The sequence below is a fragment of the Misgurnus anguillicaudatus genome, chromosome 19 (assembly GCF_027580225.2).
Source record: "Misgurnus anguillicaudatus chromosome 19, ASM2758022v2, whole genome shotgun sequence".
NCBI lineage: Eukaryota > Metazoa > Chordata > Actinopteri > Cypriniformes > Cobitidae > Misgurnus > Misgurnus anguillicaudatus.
Window position 1 is genome coordinate 37,501,806 of NC_073355.2, and position 21,040 is coordinate 37,522,845.

The 21,040-nt window shown below is 36.4% G+C and overlaps 1 protein-coding gene across 1 annotated transcript in view; it reads left to right on the plus strand.

Annotated features, from left to right (window-relative positions):
* Positions 1-5,135, plus strand: part of LOC129425517 (vascular cell adhesion protein 1-like) — a 90,749-nt gene extending 85,614 nt beyond the window's left edge. Inside the window, exon 15 of the mRNA XM_073856659.1 lies at positions 4,733-5,135. Within this exon, the coding sequence (XP_073712760.1) occupies positions 4,733-4,797 (65 nt within the window). The 3' untranslated portion in view covers positions 4,798-5,135. The remainder of the gene's footprint in view (positions 1-4,732) is intronic.
* The last annotated feature ends 15,905 nt before the right edge of the window (positions 5,136-21,040 follow it).

Here is a 21,040-nt window from a genome sequence, read left to right on the forward strand (position 1 = left end):
GCATGTGTTTCTATTTCAGGTGTTTTTCAGCAGGCGATGTCTGGTTTCAAGATTTTCACTTTTCTGCTGGCAGTTTGTCCATATCTGTTAGCGACAGTCATACTGGTTTTCAAATGCTGTAGACTGAGAGGTGAAACATCTGTCTGATTAGGTTTTTATATGTACTGTTGCGCCTAAAAACATCATCTAATGTCCAGTTAATGGCACTAATTGTGTTACAGTTCTGTTTGTTGTTTCTCTACGTTTCCTATTGTTGTCCCTTTCATTGACATTTGGACTCCATTCCCCATCATCCTCTGCTCTCCCTTACCTGATCATCATTGTTAATCATCACCACCTGTAAGCTATAGGGTTGGGTATGGTTAGAAATGTTTCTGTTCCGATTCCGGTTCCAATTCTGCCTAACGATTCCCGGTTCTGATTCCGGTTCAATATAATAAAATAAATACTTAAACAATTCCATTTGTGTTTATTAATCACTGTGAAAATACTTTAAATGTAAAGTGAATTCATATTTTCAGTCACTATATAATTTATTCCTGTTAAAGTAGTCCTCATATCTACCTTGTGAAGTGGACATGTTAGGAGCAGTAGTTCCCACACATTCAAAACATATGATTTGAGATATATATATATATATATATATATATATATATATATATATATATATATATATATATATATATATATATATATATATATATATATATATATATATATATATATATATATACATTTTTGTACATTTTTGTACAGGCATCAATATAATGTATATTGGATACAATGTAAACGGGGATCAGATATACTTTTCTTAACAAATATGCGTGTTCATAGGCCCCAATTTCTTTTCCGCCGATGGGTGCTCGGCTCGCCACAACGTCATAATTCGTCAAAAAACCAACATAATTCTATCAGAGTACTTTGTGCTTTATAACATCTACCAGGATGGTCGGCCTGTGGAGGAGTATGTGGAGGATTTTGTGGACAATGCCCATCTGGTGAGCTGGAGTGAAACCATTCTGAATCGCTGCTTTCAGTTGGGGCTGGATTATTTACAAATGATCGTTTCTCCTGATCAATGCTATTTACCCTTTATGTATTTAAATTATGTCCTAAAATTGAATTGCTCTAATTTCGAGGTTGATGATATGCAAAGGGACCAAAGTAATCATCATCCAGCTCGAAACCAGTGCAGTGCTCCAGCTCACCCCAAACCAGTCCCTTTGTCCATCACCTCTGCTAATTGCTCACCTGTTCGTCGTGAGTGCCCGGCTCTCTCACCTGTTCATCGCGAGTGCCTGGCTCGCTCGCTCACCTGTTCGTCACGGGTGCGCGGCTTGCTAGCTCACCTGTTCGTCGCGGGTGCCCAGCTCGTTCGCTCTCCTGGTCGGCGGTTGTGCCTGGGTCACTTGCTCGCTCTCCTGGGCATTTCAGGTCCCCGGCTCGCTCGCTCCCTTGCTCTCCTGATCGTCGCGAGTGCTCAGCTCGCTTGCTCTACTGATCGTTATGAGTGCTGGCTGCCGTCCCTGTGCCTCAGACCTGTGCCTGCTCCCAACCCCAACAGCTTAGAGCCCACTGATATATCTCCCTGGTTTCCGATGCGAATTGGACCGCCTTGACACTTTGCCATGGGCACTGTCCTAGAGGCATCCCTGTCCTGTCCCACTCCGTCGTGTCCATCCTCCCAGCCTCCAGGACGACACCCCCCCAGGGAGTAGTCTGTTCCTGTTTAAGGTGCGAGGACGCAGCTCCCGGGAAGAGGAGTACTGTTACAGTTTTGTTGGTTGTGCCTGCATGTTTCCCTTTGTTTTCCAGACTTCTCCCTTTGGACTCAGTTTCCATAATCCCTCACTGTCCCACACCTGAGGGCTATTTCATAAAACTCGCTTGGAAAAGCGAGGATTAAAGTTACAAACTCGACTTGAATTAACCTAACAAATGAGGCGAGGCTAAAGCGGTTTCAAAAAATGTAAATGAAGTTTAAGCAATCCAACTAATTTGATCCAGATTTCCCTAGTCAAGATAATTGCGCATGCACGCTATTCTTGAGCAGCCCTAGAGGTCGAGCGTGGATCAAATCGATCAAGGTTAAAGAGAAAGTGGTAATTTGTGATAAAAATGTATGAAAAATGTACTACTGACCGAAAATTATAATACTGCTGCAATAAACACATAAATTATCTGGAAATTCCTTATGGATTAAATCCTTTCATACAGCAACTAAATTAAAATATATTGTCTTATTTTAAAATGATCACATGAAAGCCTGAAACAACGTCAGTGCTCTCAACAGCGCATTCAGCGATCGGGGTTCAATCCCCGTCAATGCTCATGTTGCACTGTTTTGCTTCTTCTTTTTCTGTATTTTTTATATACTGTACTTTTTAAATATAACACAGATCTTAACTTTTAAGAGACAATTTGTAGGTTACTAAGTAACCTATATAATAAATATTTAGCAGATGAATGATTTTAACACATTTAACTTTAAATGTAACTTTAATTCAAAGTTATTTTATTTGGGGGTCATTTTAAAAGCAGCAACTTGAGTGGACAAAAAAGTAACAGGTGAAAATAAAACATAAATATATTGTTCATAAGAAGTGTAGTTGATTTAAACATAATGTTAGAAGTGTCTAAACTCATAGGGGCAGTTTCCCGGACAGGGATTAAACTAGTCCTAGACTTAAACACTTTTAAGAGCTCTCCAAACTGAAAACAACTTACACTTACATATCTTAAAATACATCAGTGCCCTTTGTTATACCTCAAAATGCACACAGGCAATGTTTTTAGTAAGGCATGTTTGTTAAAACTAGTTATATTTCCTAATTAAACTAAGGCCTAGTCCTGGATTAAGCTAATCCTGGTCCGGGAAACCGCCCCATAATGTTAGCTGCCAAAGATGTTGACTGGCAATGAGGAGAGCACTGGCATCTATCAGCAGCACAGCTTTACTTCTGCAGATGAACTGTTCTTGAAAGAAAAAAATAGGGTCACTGAGAGCATGGTGGGTGGACAGCATCTGCATTTCTGAATTTGCAGTAGTACAAGGAATGATTGTGTAAAATAATATATGTTACACATATTCTTGACCAATCATTATTACATGACATGTTACTCAAAACATTTTTGATGGCAAATTATGTGTGCGTTATAGAGCCACCAGTCATCATGTTAATCCCTGGGAGTATGATAGATTTTAAACCACTGGTTTAATATCACACTGTTAAAAAATTTGCTGTAGTTATGCAGCTGTTTGCCAGTAACTCATGTAGATTTAAATGTATGTTATTTACTGGCAACAGTTTGTTCAAAGTTAAATGAACATTAAACATTAACAAGTCTATGTTTTTACAGAATAAAACTATAAAATAACAGCCTCATGCAAAGCATTTTGGGAACCAGAAATCCTAATCAACCTTTTTCTGTTGTTTCCTTCATATTTTGTTTCCCATAATGCTTTGCATGAGGCTGTTATTTTATAGTTTTATTCTGTAAAGATAAAGACTTGTTAATGTTTAATGTTTATTTAACTTTTAACAAATGTTGCCAGTAAATAACATACATTTAAATCTACAGCACGTTACTTGCAAACAGCTGACAGTAATACCGTCATTTCTACAGAAGTTTTTAACAGTGTAGTGTTAGGTGTTGATAGATAAACAGGGTTTTATGAATGGTTTCAGGGTAACGATTAGTTGAAGAGAGGCCTGAGGTATAAGCACATTTATACTGTAAGTCTACAGTACAAGCCTACTTGTGTGGTGAACAATTATTGTCTGCAGGACACTATCTTCTCTGGGATCACAGGCAAAAAAAAAGAGTTTTAACTCATTACAACAAAACGCCAAGAACATGCCATCACATAATTATATTGTGTTCCTTTAGACATGCAGACACCATAAAGAATTTTTTTTAATTTCAAGACAAATTGAACAACTAGAGAAAGATACAAATACTGTGCATTTTTATGTATGTATGACAGACAATCTGAATAAAAAAATACATATAAATATATCAATCCATTGCAATTATATGGATTTAGATACATCTTAAATTTAGATACAAATTTTACTACTGTGGCTAATATCCTTAAATTGGGTATTAAGATTATAATTTATATTCAACATTTAATAGGCCTATAACATAGCATATTATAAAACACATGTCTATATTTTATTAATTATTATTGTAACAAAATGTATCAAATGTAATATATAATTTTATTTTCTTTAATTGTTAGATTAATAGTGGTTAATAAAGTCAAATAAAATGTCAAAGAGCTGTAATATCATTGCATTTACAGTTCAGTCTAGTTAAGCAACAACTGAGGCTTAGCTTGACAGTTAGCCTGCCCTGGACCAGGCTAGTTTCCAAGCATAAGTTTCCATAGTAACTGGGGTTGAACTAGTTCAAGTTTGTTTTATGAAACGAAATCCACCGGCAATAAGCTAGACGTAACAAAATAAGCCTGGCTTATTCTGTAATCTAGTTTTATGAAATAGCCCTCTGATCATCGTCTGTTGTCATTGCACTTGTCACTCATCACCCTGTTGTTTTTGTCAGTGTTTGTCTGTTCTCGTTTGCATTATGTAGTCTCTTGTGTGTTAATACTTGCCTGTTTAAGATTTTTTTTAATATAAAAAATCTATGTTTATTGTTAAATACTGTCGTCATCATTTCTCACACACCAAGCTAATAACAAATTGTTTTTGTTTTTATTTAACAGTTTCTCACTCATCTCTTGAAGATCAGTTGCAGTATGCAGTAAGAGAAGATGAAACATCATTCTGATATGAATGTGTTGTGAGTGCAGTGAAGCATCAGACTGTGATCTATTTATCTTTGAGTTCATAAGTGTGTTGTTATGTTCTTTTGTGCTTGTATGTAAATTAGGGATTTGCATTGATGCATCGCGTTCCCATAAAAAAGACCTGTTTTAAATCGATTCTGATTTGCAAGGCTTCGGTTCTTAGATTCAGCTTGGGCATGTGCTACGGCTCTGTGAAGAGTAGGAAGTCCTTATCAATCTAAAATCATTATGAGTTTGACTTGTTTATAACGTGCATTTAACAAAGCAACACTCATCAGACACAGTCATTCAAAATATTTTTATTATCATGAAAATAGCTGAAACAATCTGAAGAACAGCGATATACATGCGCCTTTAGATATTTCCTTGAATAGTGTTTTGTAATGATACAAAGTTTCTGCACAAGAGCACGCTCTGGCTTTTGGATGTGGCCGCATTTCACCGTAATTCATTCAAATTCATTCATTGAGAAAATGCGCATTTGCCCGATTAATTGTCAAAACCCTGATGTAAATAAATGATTGTATAGTAAAGATGTTAATTGACTTTCACACATGAGGGATCCAGCTCCTTACCATTGAACGGTGGTCAGTGAAACGTGCAGGCATTTTCAGAGAGACATGCACAAGCACTTTTTCGACTGACTTTTGGTGGAAAACCTGGATTTGGACATTCTTGCCAGCATCCCCTTTATGGAATGTAGTGACTTTCCATCCGCCCTGCTAAACGTCAGGTCTGTGTGGGGTCAAACACTTATGAGTATGGCGATAATCGGATTTACGGATAATCGGATTATCGCCATACAAAAAAGTGGATGCAAAAACTATGCACTTTATAATAAAAACTAGTATTTTTTCAGTGTACTCTCAACCTTGGCTTGCTTACTAAAGGATATGTCAGCAATATTTTTTTTTAAAGTTCAATGCATATACAGTAAATAATTAATAAATATAAATGAACCTATCTCTCACCTTTTGATTTTTGAGTTTGTATGGTAGACCATTTTCATTGTATGCTTTGGAAAATTTATAATATAAAGTCATAATTGTGAGATTCAGAAATAAACTACTGTTAAGTTTAGAGTCACTTAAATGAAATGTTTCTCATGATCCTAAAAATCTTTCAATCTGAAGGCAAATGTTTGAAATAATTCTGGTAGACAAAAATATTATTCACATATTTGAATTTCTTTCTTCAAACAGATATTCTGTTTTTATTTTTATTTAGTTTTTTCTTTTGCTAGTCAAAATATAATTCACTGTATTATGACTACAAATAAGACTAATGCAACTTCCATTGCAGTGAATCAGCTTTCCTGTTTCTGACAGGAGTCTTTGTACCACAGACATAAAGCAGATTATATTCTTTAGGTGTGGGAAAGTGCAGGTTTAGCGATACTTGGCTTTTAAAACTGATTTTAGAACTTTGTTAAAGCCATTTGCTGTCCCCGTCACTTCTGGATCAGAACCAACAGAGTTGATGTCTTGATCATGTCTTGATTTTGTCATGAACGTTAACAAGTCTTAGAAAATAAATGCTCTTTATTGTCATGAAACAGGTCTCATATTTAAATTGTAATGGCCTTAAGGTTTAAAAAAGTCTTAGGTTTTCAAAGGCTTTAAGTGCAACTTCAGAAACAGATAAACTAAAACAGCAGGATATCAACCCAAAACACTGACAGTATACTGTGACATCCCTCCCCAGCCAACTCTTGTCACGACAACCGCCAATAAACAGACTTTAAAGTGATGTGATAGCGCACACTAGTTAACCAACTAAGACTAAAATATGAATTAAAATTCTCAGTAAAACAGGGGTTAATTTAAAAACAGATCTTACCGTCTGTCGCAGTTTTTATTGCACAAGTGGCCATATTCAAAAAGCATGCAAATAAAGAATAACGTACAGTTCACTGTGACTGCGCTATGATTCCCAGTGGAAGGACATGTTTATTTATCAACAGATAACAAATCATATTACTTCTGAAATAATGTATGCAATATGCATGTACCTTGAGTGTGGGGGAGAACCGTGAGTCTGTGTTTTAATTGTGAAAAGAACTACACTACCCACAATCTTTAAGTGAGATGATGATTGTTCAGGAGGGATCATCATAGATATGTACACTAGATGTCGCCTTGGCTATGGCAGTTCATTGGACCGAATGCGCCAACTAGAGCCACCATCTTGAAACAGGGGAACCCCGCATCAGCGTCATTGTAGGCAATGGTGTAACAGAAATAAAATCACCATAAATCGTCATGAATGCGATTTTCTAGGTTTTCTTTTGATTTATTTCAACAGTCAGACATGTATTTGGCATTGAGTCCAGAAAAAAATTAAAGTTTTGATATTTTGAAAATCTACTTTTTCTAACTCTAAAGCATACACTGTAAAAAATACTTTGCTGCCTTAAAATATCTCGTTGAATCAACTCGGATTTACAAGTAATTTCAACTTACTATTATTTATCTTGACTAGAGATGAGTTGTTAAAACTACAGGTGAGTTGTTATAACTTATAAAATATAGTTGAGAAAAGTCAACTTAATTGTATAAGTTGTGACAACTCATCTCTGTTGACATGACTTGCAAATCTGTAAAAAATTTAAGGCAGCAAAGTATTTTTTACAGTGTAGTGCTAGTAGGCCTAACATCCATACGCAGCACATAAGTCCGGCATCGTCCATGAATTCGAAGTACAGACCGAGATAGCAGCTTTACCTAGCTACTTCCTATGAGAAGACCCCTGTTCTATGATGGCGGCGGTTTTGACGCATGCTTAGAACCCCAAGGGGACATCTAGTGTATGAGGGATCATCATGAAACCTCCTGCAGTATCACAACTTCTGTTCAACTTCAAGCTGGGCTACAAGAACGTCAGGTGGATGACATCAAAGTACCGCAAGGGCGATTTGAGAAATCATAGGGAACAATTTGCTTTTGAATCAGTCTTGCAGCACTTTAATGTCATCCGCCTGTCGGTTCCTGTAGCGTAGCATGAAGTCAAACACGCATGTAAATGATCACTATTAGTAATGTACCAATTTTACAGATATGTTCTTCTAAAAAAATTTAAAATTATCTTTAATGAGTATCATTATATCCTGCTCATTTTTGCTGTTTTGTCTGAATGCTAAGGTTTGGCAACTTCTATACCCTGCCATTTGCAAACACCCTCCCTGTAGCACAGCCTCACAAAAGTTTAAAACATCTGAGATCAAAATGGCCTATGTTTTTTTTTGTGGTGTTTTGCTGACCGGCATTGTCAAAAGATCACACCATGAAGTCTCGGTTTTCCGGTCTACAGATACACCGTACTGTAGCTCAGGTTTCTCTTTCAATGTTCAGAAAGTCTGTGTGGTTTTCATTCATTTTATTTTCCAGTAAACAGACATCTTAAGTCAGGTTGTTTAGAAACAAAACAGCACAACAAGTTTGATCTCGGGTATCATTCATATCTAGCATAATCCAGGATGAGTTCTGCTCTAAAGCGCAATACTGCTGTGGTGGTTTTGGTTAAATTGCTAAATCTATGTTTATACAATAGATAGTAATTGTCTTCTCAAGAATCACTGATGTCTGTGTTACAGGTACATATAGAGCAGCACAGATCAGTGTTAGAGGTATAATGGAGAAAGGTTCAGTGTGGTTATAGTTTCTGTTCTGTTTCTGTTCTGTGGTATAAACCACTGTGTAAACATCAGCAGTTGTTTATGAGCTTCTTATAGATTTTTCCGTGATGCTGTATTAGATTTTATCTAAAACATTCATAGTAGGCTACGTGTGGTAGTGCTGTTGATCTCAGTTTTTCTCAAGCCCCTCTGTCCACAACAATTGTAAGGCTTCTTCTCCATTTCTACCCTGTAAAGTACTCAAGCTTGGGATTACTAAAAAAGATAATGTTATGTGTTTACTATGGCTGCCAAAAGATTAATTGCAATTAACCGCATACAAAATAAAAGTTTGTGTTTCCATAATATATTTGTGTGTTTATTGTGTGTAATTATTATGTATATATAAATACACACACACATATATATAAATGTACGTTTTTTTTAAATATATATAATATAAAATATTTAAACATCTCCCTCTCTCTCTCTCTCTCTCTCTCTCTCTCTCTCTCTCTCTCTCTCTCTCTCTCTATATATATATATATATATATATATATATATATATATATTCTTAAATACATACATGCATGTTCTTAAATACATACATGCAATTATTATACAAAATAATTTCCCACAGTGCATACACATTTATTATGCAAAAACAAACTTTTATTTTGAATGCGATTAATCATGATTAATCTTTTGACAGCTCTAGTATTTACCTATAAAGACGATGAGGACAAAGATTTACAAAAGACACAGGAAACTTTAATGATGAAGACGATTGTACAATCACAGCAAACACAAACAAGATCTGACACAGACTGGAGCACTTGAGGGAGATGTGGCGGTACATACAAATGAAGATGTGGTGTTTAAATGTAAGTAGTTTCAAGCTTGCTTTTGTTTAAAAAAAAAGATGTATTTGCCTTAACTCCTCAAGCATTACTCAAATAAAACAAGAGAACACATTTTCAAGTGAAATTTCTTTTAAAATTTATCCAAAAAATTGTAATGTAATTCCTTCATTAATTTACAGTGCAATGGCGCTACCGTGAAAGTGTTGGCATAGCAACGTGATACTTCCTGTTTCCTTTCCTGACCATGTGTTCTATGAAGGACGTCTCGTTTAATTCTGGTTAAGGACTCTGTGTAGACCACATCCTTCGGAGGATGAGTCATCGTGAGGATACAACCTTCGAAATGAAATAAATGAGACACAGCTTATGATAACAAACCCCAGATGAATATTTGTTAAACAATAACCAATCACTGAGAAATATCTTCTACCAAATCAGTTCAAGCCATCGTGAAGCCCCCTAGTGGACCCCCGGCCCCCAGTTAAGGAACACTGTTATAAAGGAAGTCTTGAGTGTTTATTTAATTTTCAGTCATCAGTAGATCAGTATGGAGTTGATTTCTCTTCCTCTAGTTCTCTGTGAGTATTATCTTCTCTCTATGAATTTGACTACACATTAATTACTGTCACATTGTCTACAAGTTCAAGTCATTTACTGCTCCTGTATTTTTACAAAAAAAATGTCATGTTACTTTTAAGAATTGAAACCTTTATCTCATGATATACTAGTGATGTTTAACTGAGACAATAAGTGTGCAGATAGTGTTGTGTGTTTGTAAACATAAATTAATCTGTTGTGTTGAAGATGATTGATGGACATCAGTGTGTTTGTTCAGTTTTGTTTGTCTGATGCTGTGTATGTTAAATCTGTCTTGTGATTTTGTTTTGTTCAGCTATCACTGCTTTGTCCATAAGTAGATTTGGCAGTGTATCATTTTGTAGTTCTGATGTAAAGTTTAGACTGTTTGGATTAATGGAAGAAAAACCTTTGCCTTGTGTGATAGTAAAAAGGAGTACGATTTTGTGTTTTAAAGCAACAACATAATTGAATTATCATTTTGTAGCTGAGATGAGATTAAGATAATTTTACTTTAGTAAAGAAGTTTGTGGAAAATGTCAACAGGTAATTTGCTGATTAAGTTTTTATAGAAATACCCTCAGGAAAATGAACAATGCTTTTGTTAAGATTAACTGTAGTAAACCTGTTTTTTGGCAGATTGATAACCTTATTACTTTAACTTAACCACATATACCACTGTTATACTATGAATATTTTGGTAAGCCCATAGAAAATGTATGGCTACAAGTTGAACAAAACAAACACTTATGGTTAAAACATTAATCTTGGTTCATTTTCATAAGGGCGGCTTTCATATATAGGCGGGCTGTATATAACTGTGTAGGCAGGCTGTATATAACTGTGTGCTGAAAGTAAGTTTCATTCATGTTGTCATCAGTCAAACACTTTCAACATGTGAGCTTTAGATAACTGTAGATAACAGATGTGTGATTAGTTTGTAATTTAAGAAAAAGACAACAATAAGTGTCCAATATGGGTACCGCTTTATTTTACGACTCCCAATGTACCACGTAATTAAACAGAATTTATAGCGTAGCTATTTGTACCAACAGAGTACCTCTACAGTACGTACTTGTAGTTATAATGTAGGGACAAAATGTTAAGTTTGGGATAATAAGGGGGTAAGAATATGGATTAGTAGATTATATGGATTATAGTATTATACTGTATAATTACAGGGTACCTATTGTAATATTATGTGGTATGACTTGGGTCTAAGGGTAATAAGGCCTATTGAATTTTTTGTTATAATTCTATGTTTATTTTTTTCATATTCACTACTTACCTGATGAAAGTGTAAAGTCGATGTCTATGATCCACATAACTTTTATTTCATTATAGACTGTATTATAATAGCAAAAGTGCAGCTCATTCAATTTGTTTATCTGTGTTTTAAGGCAAGTACAATAAAAAATTGCAACTTGTACCTCTTTGATCTGTATATGTATATGTAGGAATTACCAGGTAACTCTTACATTTGGAAAAGAAAGTGGTCTTTGTTTCCCCTTGTTCTGTGTATTTACCAGGTAGTTCTTACCTTTGCCGGCTGTAAACTAAAGTTGTGCTTTGTTATTAGGTAAATACCAAACATACACAATATTGTGATCTTTATTTTAAAACCAACTTATTTTAAAACATCTTTACAACACTATATTTAAGTCAACACTTATCAACTTTTATTTCAAATAAAAAGTCATGACAATTTTCATTGTTTTGCAGCTTGGCTTCCTCTGTTGGTCATCTTTTTCAAGGAATCGGATGTCGAGTTGATGTAGTCTCATAAATGTAGCTGCTGTGCATTACATATATATTTAAAAAAAAACTAAGACTCGGCGCAGTAACACTCATAATGGGAGAGGGAGAAGGGGAGCGGATTTTTCAGGCGAGTTGAAGTACTCCCAAAAGTGCTGTTCCGCCATACAATATAGTTCCTCTTTTAAATCCGCTTAGAAAAGCACTACGTTTTATTTTGTACCACCAAACTTGCTCGTATAACTACTTGTCTTAAATAGGAAAAACTTTGATGTGTTTGGTCACTTCTGACTTTGTCTCTGGGTGGTGCCGTTGAGTGAATGGGGCTAAGCTAAAATGCTATCGAAGTGTCGCAGGGCGCCCCAGCTCTTACGTGCACGCACTAAGATGATAGAGGGATGTATCAACTCTTCTTAGTTAAGGTAATAACATATTTTAATATTGAAAATGAGTAGACTATTCTGCCCTACAAAGCGAAAGCGCAGTAACTACGCATTTGGTCAAAATTGAGTTAAGGGTTAAAATGGGCTTTGTGAGATCTGTTGTGTCTTGTGACAAAGTCTCCTGGTTAAATTTTGTCCCATTTCAGAGAAATGTGTGTGCCAAAATTGCAGTAACATGTTTAAAGCCATTTTTCTCAGTTTCAGTGTTTGCGTAGATACTGCACTTAGCCTTTGGAGGGCAGTATTCCTTTAAGCTTTGTAGCTAGAACCCCAGACATGTTTTTGAATGGTCATACATAATTTTCTCAGTTGCCGCTGAGACAGGAGAAATACAGATTTCAGTGTTGCACTTCCTTTTTTTACATCATTGAAAGAAGGAAGTCCAATATCTTTGTTGAGGGAGAGAGACTACAAACACCCCTTTTCTCGGTCAAATAGGCACCAAATTCTAAATATATGTTAAATTTCACCTACAAATATAACACACTTTCAATAAAGATTAATGTTTGTACGGGTGAAATGCTCCTTTAAACCTGGTTATTCTTTCACCATTACATTTTTCACAACAAAATACTGTATATCAGACATTTTATACTGTACCACTAAAGTTTGAGGGGCTGTTTCCCGGACAGGGATTAGACTAGTTCTAGAATAAAATAAATGTAAGAGCTGTTCAAACTGAAAACAATTTGGACTGACATATCTTAAAATACATCAGTTACCTTGTCCAGGAAACGACCCCTGAATGTTTGTCAGCATAAGTTTACAGTGATGATCTTGGTTATCTGGTTATGATGACTCTGTCAACCCCAAAAAGCATCTTTCAACATGAATAACCACTCAAACATAACATGTTTCCTCTGTGGTGCCATTAGCTAATCAGCACTGTCATGACATTGTTTCCTGTATATTCATTAGACACAACATTTAATGGTTAATGATTACCTCAAAACTGTCTGGCAGCAGAAATGAGCCAATAAGAAAAGACAGAAGATTTTAAATACAATAACAGAAATGTTGTCTCTTTAACTTTTTGTCAGGGATGGGATCGAGTCAGAGTCTCATGCAAGTACAAATGTTTATTTAGAAAAACAGAGAGAGAGAGAGAGAGAGAGAGAGAGAGAGAGAGAGAGAGAGAGAGAGAGAGAGAGATTTGATTGAAAAAGTTCATTTATTAACAATTCAACATTTCAGAAAATTAAAATTTCTACATCACATTTACACACTCCAGAAATAATTAAAAAAATAAAACCAATTTTTCATCAACATCAACATCACAAAGAACATTGGCAATAGACCATTTGTCAACAAAGGCTTGCAAGTTATTTACCAATTTATAGTAGGCATACTCTATTTTAAGCCGAGCTGTTAATAAGCCTACAAAAATATCATAGACCTCTTTTGACCCTTTGTTTTGAATTATATTCTTCCTTGAAAGCCATATAGAAAGTTTAGCCACTCCAAAGACAAAATTCATCAAAATGTGTTTTTGTTTCTTATTGACAGAATACTTTGGTCCAAAAATAAATTAAGGACAAGAAAAACATTCTTCCCAAAGCAAACACCATTGCTCCAATAAATTGAACAAAGATCCCAACCTATAGCAACCACAAAACAAATGAATCAAAGTCTCATTTTGTGAGCAAAATGGACAATCAACACTCTGATTAGGATCTATGTGGGCTACATGTTTATTAGTAGCAATAGCCCCATGTATTATTCTCCATTGGAGATCACCAGTTCTTTTATCAATTGGCGGTTTATACAAAGATCTCCAACAGCCTTTTACGGACTGTTCAGGGCCAAAAAAATCAAACCACCTTGATGATTTCATTTCTTCCAGTGGTTTCATATGGAGTAACTTAACACATAAAATATATGTCTCTTTTTTGTCCAACTCTTCAAAAACACCCAACTGTACATTAGAAAAAGAAAGAAAACTATTTTCTAAACCAAAGAGTTCTTCAACAGTTGAGGAAATATCAAGCACTGGGAAAATATAATCACAACCATCCTCCCACTGACAAAGTATATCATAATCATTAGCAAAATGCTTTAGTGTCTGCGGTAGTGATTCATAGACTTCATCAACAAGTTTTTTAATCAATCTTTCAGATCTTATATTAGCCAAATACCCCAATTCTGCAATAGATGAGTGCATAGCTTTAAGTAAATGGCCAAGTTTTGTACATCCTGCCTCTCTCAATGCTGAGCGTATACTGGCAGACTTCAGGGATCTTGCACAAATAAAAGCATTATAAAAAAGTGGTTCCTCAAATAACCACATCCCAGGTAATACACTTAAATCTCTAGAAACCTTCAGGATTTGCCATGCCTGTAAGACAGAATCATAAAAAGGTGTTAAACCACCAAAATCTACTTCTTCAGATTTTAGCAAGAAAAGTTGCCTACTATAACCCAACCTCCCTACCTTCCGTAAGAGCAACTTAGCAGTTTCATGCCATCTTAAACCACTTCCATATAAAAAAACTCTGAGCAGCTTTCAATCTAAAAGCCACTATGCGTGAAGATAAATCAGTGAGACCCTGTCCCCCCTCACAAAGGGGGAGATAAAGTGCTACAGCTCTAATCCAATGATAACCCGACCAAAAAAAAATCACCATATTTCTTTGCAAACTTTGTACCAATGCTTTTGGTGGATTTAAAACCATAAATTTATGCCATAACATGGAAGCAACTAAATTATTAAGGACTAAAACACGTCCTCTATATGACATTTGGGGCAATAACCATTTCCATTTGGCAATTCTTGCACTGGTCTTCTCTATTAAACCCTCCCAGTTCTTATCTACATACTGCTGTGTGCCAAAGAAAATACCTAAAACTTTTAACCCATCATTTCTCCATTTCAAGCCACCAGGTAGACAGGGTATTAAATCCCTTTCCCAATTACCAACTAGCAAAGCCTCACTTTTATCCCAATTGACCTTCGATGAAGAAGCGTTCTCATAAATGTTTAAAGCCTTTACAATTTCATGTACATCATCATCATTTTTGAAAAAAACATTAATGTCATCAGCATATGCAGAAACAATCAGAGGAGAGTCAAACTTACAGCCAGGCAAATTAAAACCAGTCAACTTATTTCTTAAAAAACATAAAAGGGGCTCAATAGCTAATGAATAAAGTTGCCCAGAAATAGGACAACCTTGTCTTATTCCCCTTTCAACTGCTATTGGGCGACTAAGCCCTCCTCCCACCTTCACCATACATGAAGCTTCATTGTAAAGGAGGCTTACCCAGGCTACAAAACTCTCCCCAAACCCAAAGGCTTTTAAAACAGAGAACAAAAAATTATGATCAATTCTGTCGAAGGCCTTTTCTTGATCAAGGGATAAAATCCCAACATTTTGATCATACACTTTGCACACATCCAGAATATCTCATGTTAAAAATAAATTGTCCTTTATAGTTCGATCTGGGATACAGTAGGTTTGATCCATGTGTACAAGCAAGCCTATATAAGGCTTCAGTCTATTGGACAAAGCTCTAGACAAAACTTTGTAGTCGGTACATAAGAGAGCTACGGGTCTCCAGTTCTTTAAGTTAGTTAAGTCTCCTTTTTTAGGAAGTAGAGCTAAAACTGCTCTTCTGCAGGAAGTGGGAAGTAACTTGTCTTTAAAGGAGCTCGCAAGAACTTCATGTAAATTAGGTCCAATAAGTCCCCAAAAGTGCTTATAAAAATCAATACTAAGTCCATCAATTCCAGGAACACGCCCTGAATTCATCTGATTGACGGCTATAGTAAGTTCTTCCAGAGTTATTTCTTTGTCCAGCTCAGCTTGCTCAACTTTACTGAGCTTGGGAAGACCCTCCACCAGCTCCTGTACACAGCCTTCATCACATTGTTCCTTGCCATACAAGTCTGTATAAAAGGCCCTTGCACATCTCCTCATTTCCACTCCATCAGTTGTAATATTCCCATCAGGACATCTCAGACATGACATTCTCTGATCTTTCACAATGGATTTCTCCAAATCAAAGAAAAAAGTACTTGAGGCATCCATGTCTTTTAATTGAATAAACCTTGACCTCACAAGGGCACCTTTAACCCTTTCTTGAAGCATAGAACTCAAATCCATTCTTTTCTTTTGTAGATCTTTATTACTTTCAGCAGCGCCACCATTTAAAATGTGACTTTCAATTTGTTTTATAGACTCTTCAAGGTCATTTATGGCCCGTTTTAACATAACAGTAGAAAAAGAAGTATATTGCTGACAAAAAATTCTTATTTGAGTCTTACCAACTTCCCACCATTTAGTTAGTGACTCAAAAGACTGTTTTCTTTCCTTCCATTTTTCCCAAAAAAATCTTAAAGCTCTCACAAAAAGCTACATCTTGGAGCAACTTATTATTAAAATGCCATTGAGACTTATTAGCTTCATGATTTAAAAGTAAATTCACAACAATAAGATGATGATCTGAAAAGCCAACCGGTATAATTTTACTGTCAGTTAGTTTTGATCTTAAATCTTGTGACAAGTAAGATCTATCCAATCTAGCTGCGCTCACTTTACCATCCAACATTTTTACCCATGTATACTGCTTTACATTTGGATTTTTAATTCTCCATGCATCTATTAAATCAAATTGAAGTACTAGACTTTTTAAGTTTTTGCTAGATTGCAAATGTGGCTCCTCACTAATCCTATCAACATTAAAATCAATAGTACAATTATAATCACCACCAAAGATAAGATAATCACAATCATTTTTTTCCAAAAAAGTTTTAATATCATTAAAAAAATTAATCCTTTCAGCCCCAACATTAGGTGCATAAATATTTATGAAGCAAAAAATGGAACCCTCAATATTAACTTTAATCATTAAAGCTCGACCTTTAACTATATCAAAAGAGCTTAAAATATTTATTTTTAATTGACTCGAGAACAAAATTGCAACCCCTCCACTAACTGAACTTCCATGGCTTAGAAAGAGTTGTCCTCCCCAAAATAAACCCCAATCAATTTCATCTTTCATTGTACTATGGGTTTCTTGCAAAAGTAATACATCAAGCTTGTTAATTTTAACTATCTCCTTTACCATTTCCCTCTTCTGTCTATCCCTCCCACCATTTATATTCAAAGAGCCCACTCTTAGACCTCCCATAGAAAAAAAGAGAAAGAGGGACAGACAACCAAAAAGTAACCTCCAAGCGTTATTCATGATAAAGGTTGACATCATTTTATTTTTGTTAAAGCCTTTTTGCCCTTCCTAGTTATATTTAACTTAGCTGCTTTCTTCAAAGTTGTAACATGTTTTCTCAAACGGTATCTCTTCCTTTCATCCAATAAGTCAAAACTGACCATCTTTTGCAATAATGTTGCTGACCTGATAAATTTATCTGTGTCAGCAAAATAATCATCAACCTTCACAGACTGTCCAAATGTTTCATCCAGAAAATGATTTATATCCTCCAGAGAATACAAATCTCTCATCTTACTATATCCATCAACACTTTCTCCATCAGACTCATCCTGATCCATTTCATCCATATCACTTTCTACATGACTACTCGCTTGACTATTTGACAAAAACAACCCTTCCTTCTCCTTAGTTTCAAACTGAACATTCTGCTGCACAGATACACCCACTCTCAAGTTTTCACTTTCATCAATTTTACTCCCTGTATGTTCAACAGTTTTTGAAACCATAACAACAGCATCAACAGATGTTGACTGTTCCAGTCCCTCAGCTGCTACATCATCTGTACTCCTTTCTGCTTCCACATTAGTTTCACTATGCACTTGTTCATCCTGCACAATAGAAACATTACTGGGACCTTCAGTTTCCTCTGATCTAACATTCAGTCGTACAATGGGATGCTCTACATTTTCAGCATGTTCTTTATGTGGGCAATTGAGACGCTTATGCCCCACATCCCCACATTCAAAACATTTCATACTTCCTGAACTAGCAAAAACCATATAATGTCCACCATCATATTTTACCTTAAAGGAGATGTCCAAAGAATTTGTCGGATTATCCAAAAACATGAAAACTTGCCTCCGTAACGAAATCACGTGTTTTAAACGCGCATCCTTACATCCAAAAGTCACCGTTTTAAATCCGCTCGCAAACTTTCCAAATCTGCGTAGTTCTTTCTCAATCAAATCATTAGGGATAAAAGGTGGAACCCCTGAGATGACTATTCTTGTGGATGGTACTGATAGTGGCGAAACTTGAATAAACAAATCATTTATGAAAACACCAGTTTCAATCAACTCATGAACTAGACGCTCCTCATTCAAAAAAACAACCACAGCCTTGTTCATTCGGGAGGCATAAGCTATACTATTATAACCAATCTGCTCCCCAACTGCAATCAAAGCCGCTTCCATCATAACACCGGGATCAGTGTTGGGGAAAGTTACTTTTAAAAGTAATGCATTACAATATTAAGTTACTCCCAAAAAAAGTAACTAATTGCATTACTTAGTTACTTTTCATGGAAAGTAATGCTTACGTTACTTTTAGTTACTTTTGCGTTACTTTTTCTTGGCTAAAGCTTGATCTCTTTCAGGTCTTGCAGGTGTTTTTATGACTGAAAAGTTCTGCATTCATGCATATTTCATCACAAAAATGTTTAGCTCTGGCCTGCCATCTCAGTTTCTGACTCAACCTGTTTCCACAAAGGCACAGAGAGTGCGTACGTTTAGTTTAATTCAGTACATATTTTTTAATCAAATAAATTAAACTAAAAAAGTAACTTGAGTTTTTTGAAAAAGTAACTCAAATATTAATGTGTACATTTAAAAAGTAATGCGTTACTTTACTCGTTACTTCAGAAAAGTAATATTATTACGTAACTCAAGTTACTTGTAATGCGTTACCCCCAACACTGACCGGGATCAGTAACAAACCGAATCCCGTGTCCGATGGACAGCGGCGGCGTCACAGAGGACGCCATTATCCGCACAAATTCAACAAATATTCACTCAGCCCTTCGCTGCCAAAGCTGAAAAATAGAGTAAATTATGTCTTACCTTTCTCATGTAAAACGCGAGAAAGCATAGGAAAAAGATCACCCCAACAGTGTAACAAACTTTTCGCCACACGCTAGCTCCCCATTCACCACCACTCGCTCACTCACTCGCACCACCGGAAACCCGAGAGAGAGAGAGAGAGAGAGAGAGAGAGAGAGAGTGTGAGTTGGAAATAAGCAGTCCAAACAATAGCAAGACTCAAAACCAGTGTCCGTTGGCTTATGGCCTAAATGTGAGGCAATCCAATGACCCACTGGTAAGTGATCGTATTCTAAACTGAGGAAAAAACTGGAACAGATATCAGTAATCCACACAGAAGTGCACCCGGAGACAGACAGCAATCCACAAAACAAACCAACAAATGCGTCGGCGTCCTGCCTAACTACAAAGCAATCCGATAATCCGCTGGTAAGTGATCGTAATCCAAATTGAGAAGTAAACTGGAACAGAGATCAGTAATCCAGACAGAAGAGCACCCGGAGACAGAAACAGCACTCCACACTGCTAACCTGCTGATCCTGACAGCGAGAGCACAGAAAGTTAAACATGGCAGACACGAAGAAACAAACACCCAGGCTGGCAGCTAGGCAGCGATCCACCGGAACACGACGATCATGTGATGAAGAACAAAAGGAAGAGGTATAAATAGGTGAAGGAAAACAAGACACGGCTGGGAAATAATGAGAGAAACAAAGGGTAGGGAACACGGAAGTGAACACATAAGGGACCGACAACAACAAAGGTAAACAAACATTGCCCATTGGTCTGCAGGTGATAACCAGAAGACAAGCTTACTGTGGCACCGATCTGTCTGCAGAACTCCTGCCAAAAACGGAAGATGAACTGAGGATCCCTATCTGAAACCACGTCAGTCGGAAGACCATGTAAATGAAAAACGTGGTTAATCAAAACCTGAGCCATCTCTTTGGCAGTAGGAAGTTTGGGTAAGGAAAAAAAATGAACCGCTTTAGAAAAACGATCCACCACAGTCAAATAAACAGTGTTGCCATCAGATGCCGGTAAGCCAGCGACAAAATCAAGGGCTATATGTGACCAGGGGCGGGGGGGAATGGGTAAAGGTTTAAGCAGACCAACGGGAGATTGATTAGATGCTTTACTACAAGCACAAATCTGGCAGGCTAACACAAACTGTCTAACATCATTAGCCATGGTAGGCCACCAAAAACTAGGGATGCTCCGATCGATCGGTCGCCGATCGGTATCGGCCGATAATGGCATTAAATGACTCGATCGGTGCTCGCTAAATCTGCCGATCTGATAAACCGATCTTTCTGTTTACATTTGTCATCAAAAGGATCCTGAATGCGGCGGCAATTAAATACATTTTTTACGTAGCGCGAGCATTTTTACAACCTGTTGCTCATGTGACGCGTGCAGATTTGTATGTCTCTCTTTGCCTTTATAGAGATATGCGTATTTACCGGAGGACGCGCTCCGGTAAACAGCGCGAGGCGTCTTCACATCCCCATCAAACAGCGTATACAACACATATCTATCACGGACAATTGCATCCTCATGCCAAAAGTTTCTTATTTGCATGCGTCTTAAAGTTTTGAGCGTTTAAACTATTATTTTCCTCACAGCTGCTTGTCTGCGTTCAGCCGCCACCCACACAAACAGCAGCCTGTCATCAGTGCACGTGAACAGAGCGATCTCTCTCTTACGTCTTAAAGCTGCAGTAACCTAATTCATCTCTCAATAAAATCACTCTCTGCTCTTGACTAAAGAATTTTTATACTTCATACGAATGCATGTATATTTAATTAATACAGTAAAGTCTATGAAGTGTTTTATTTTCAGTACTTTTAGGAGACATAAGCCTTTTTAAAGCCATATTAAATTTCTCTTTGCAGAATAAATATTTGTTGTGCTTATTTATTTGAGTCTCTATTAAACCAATAATATACCTAATTACTGCAAGTAATATAACAAAGGCAACATCCGTG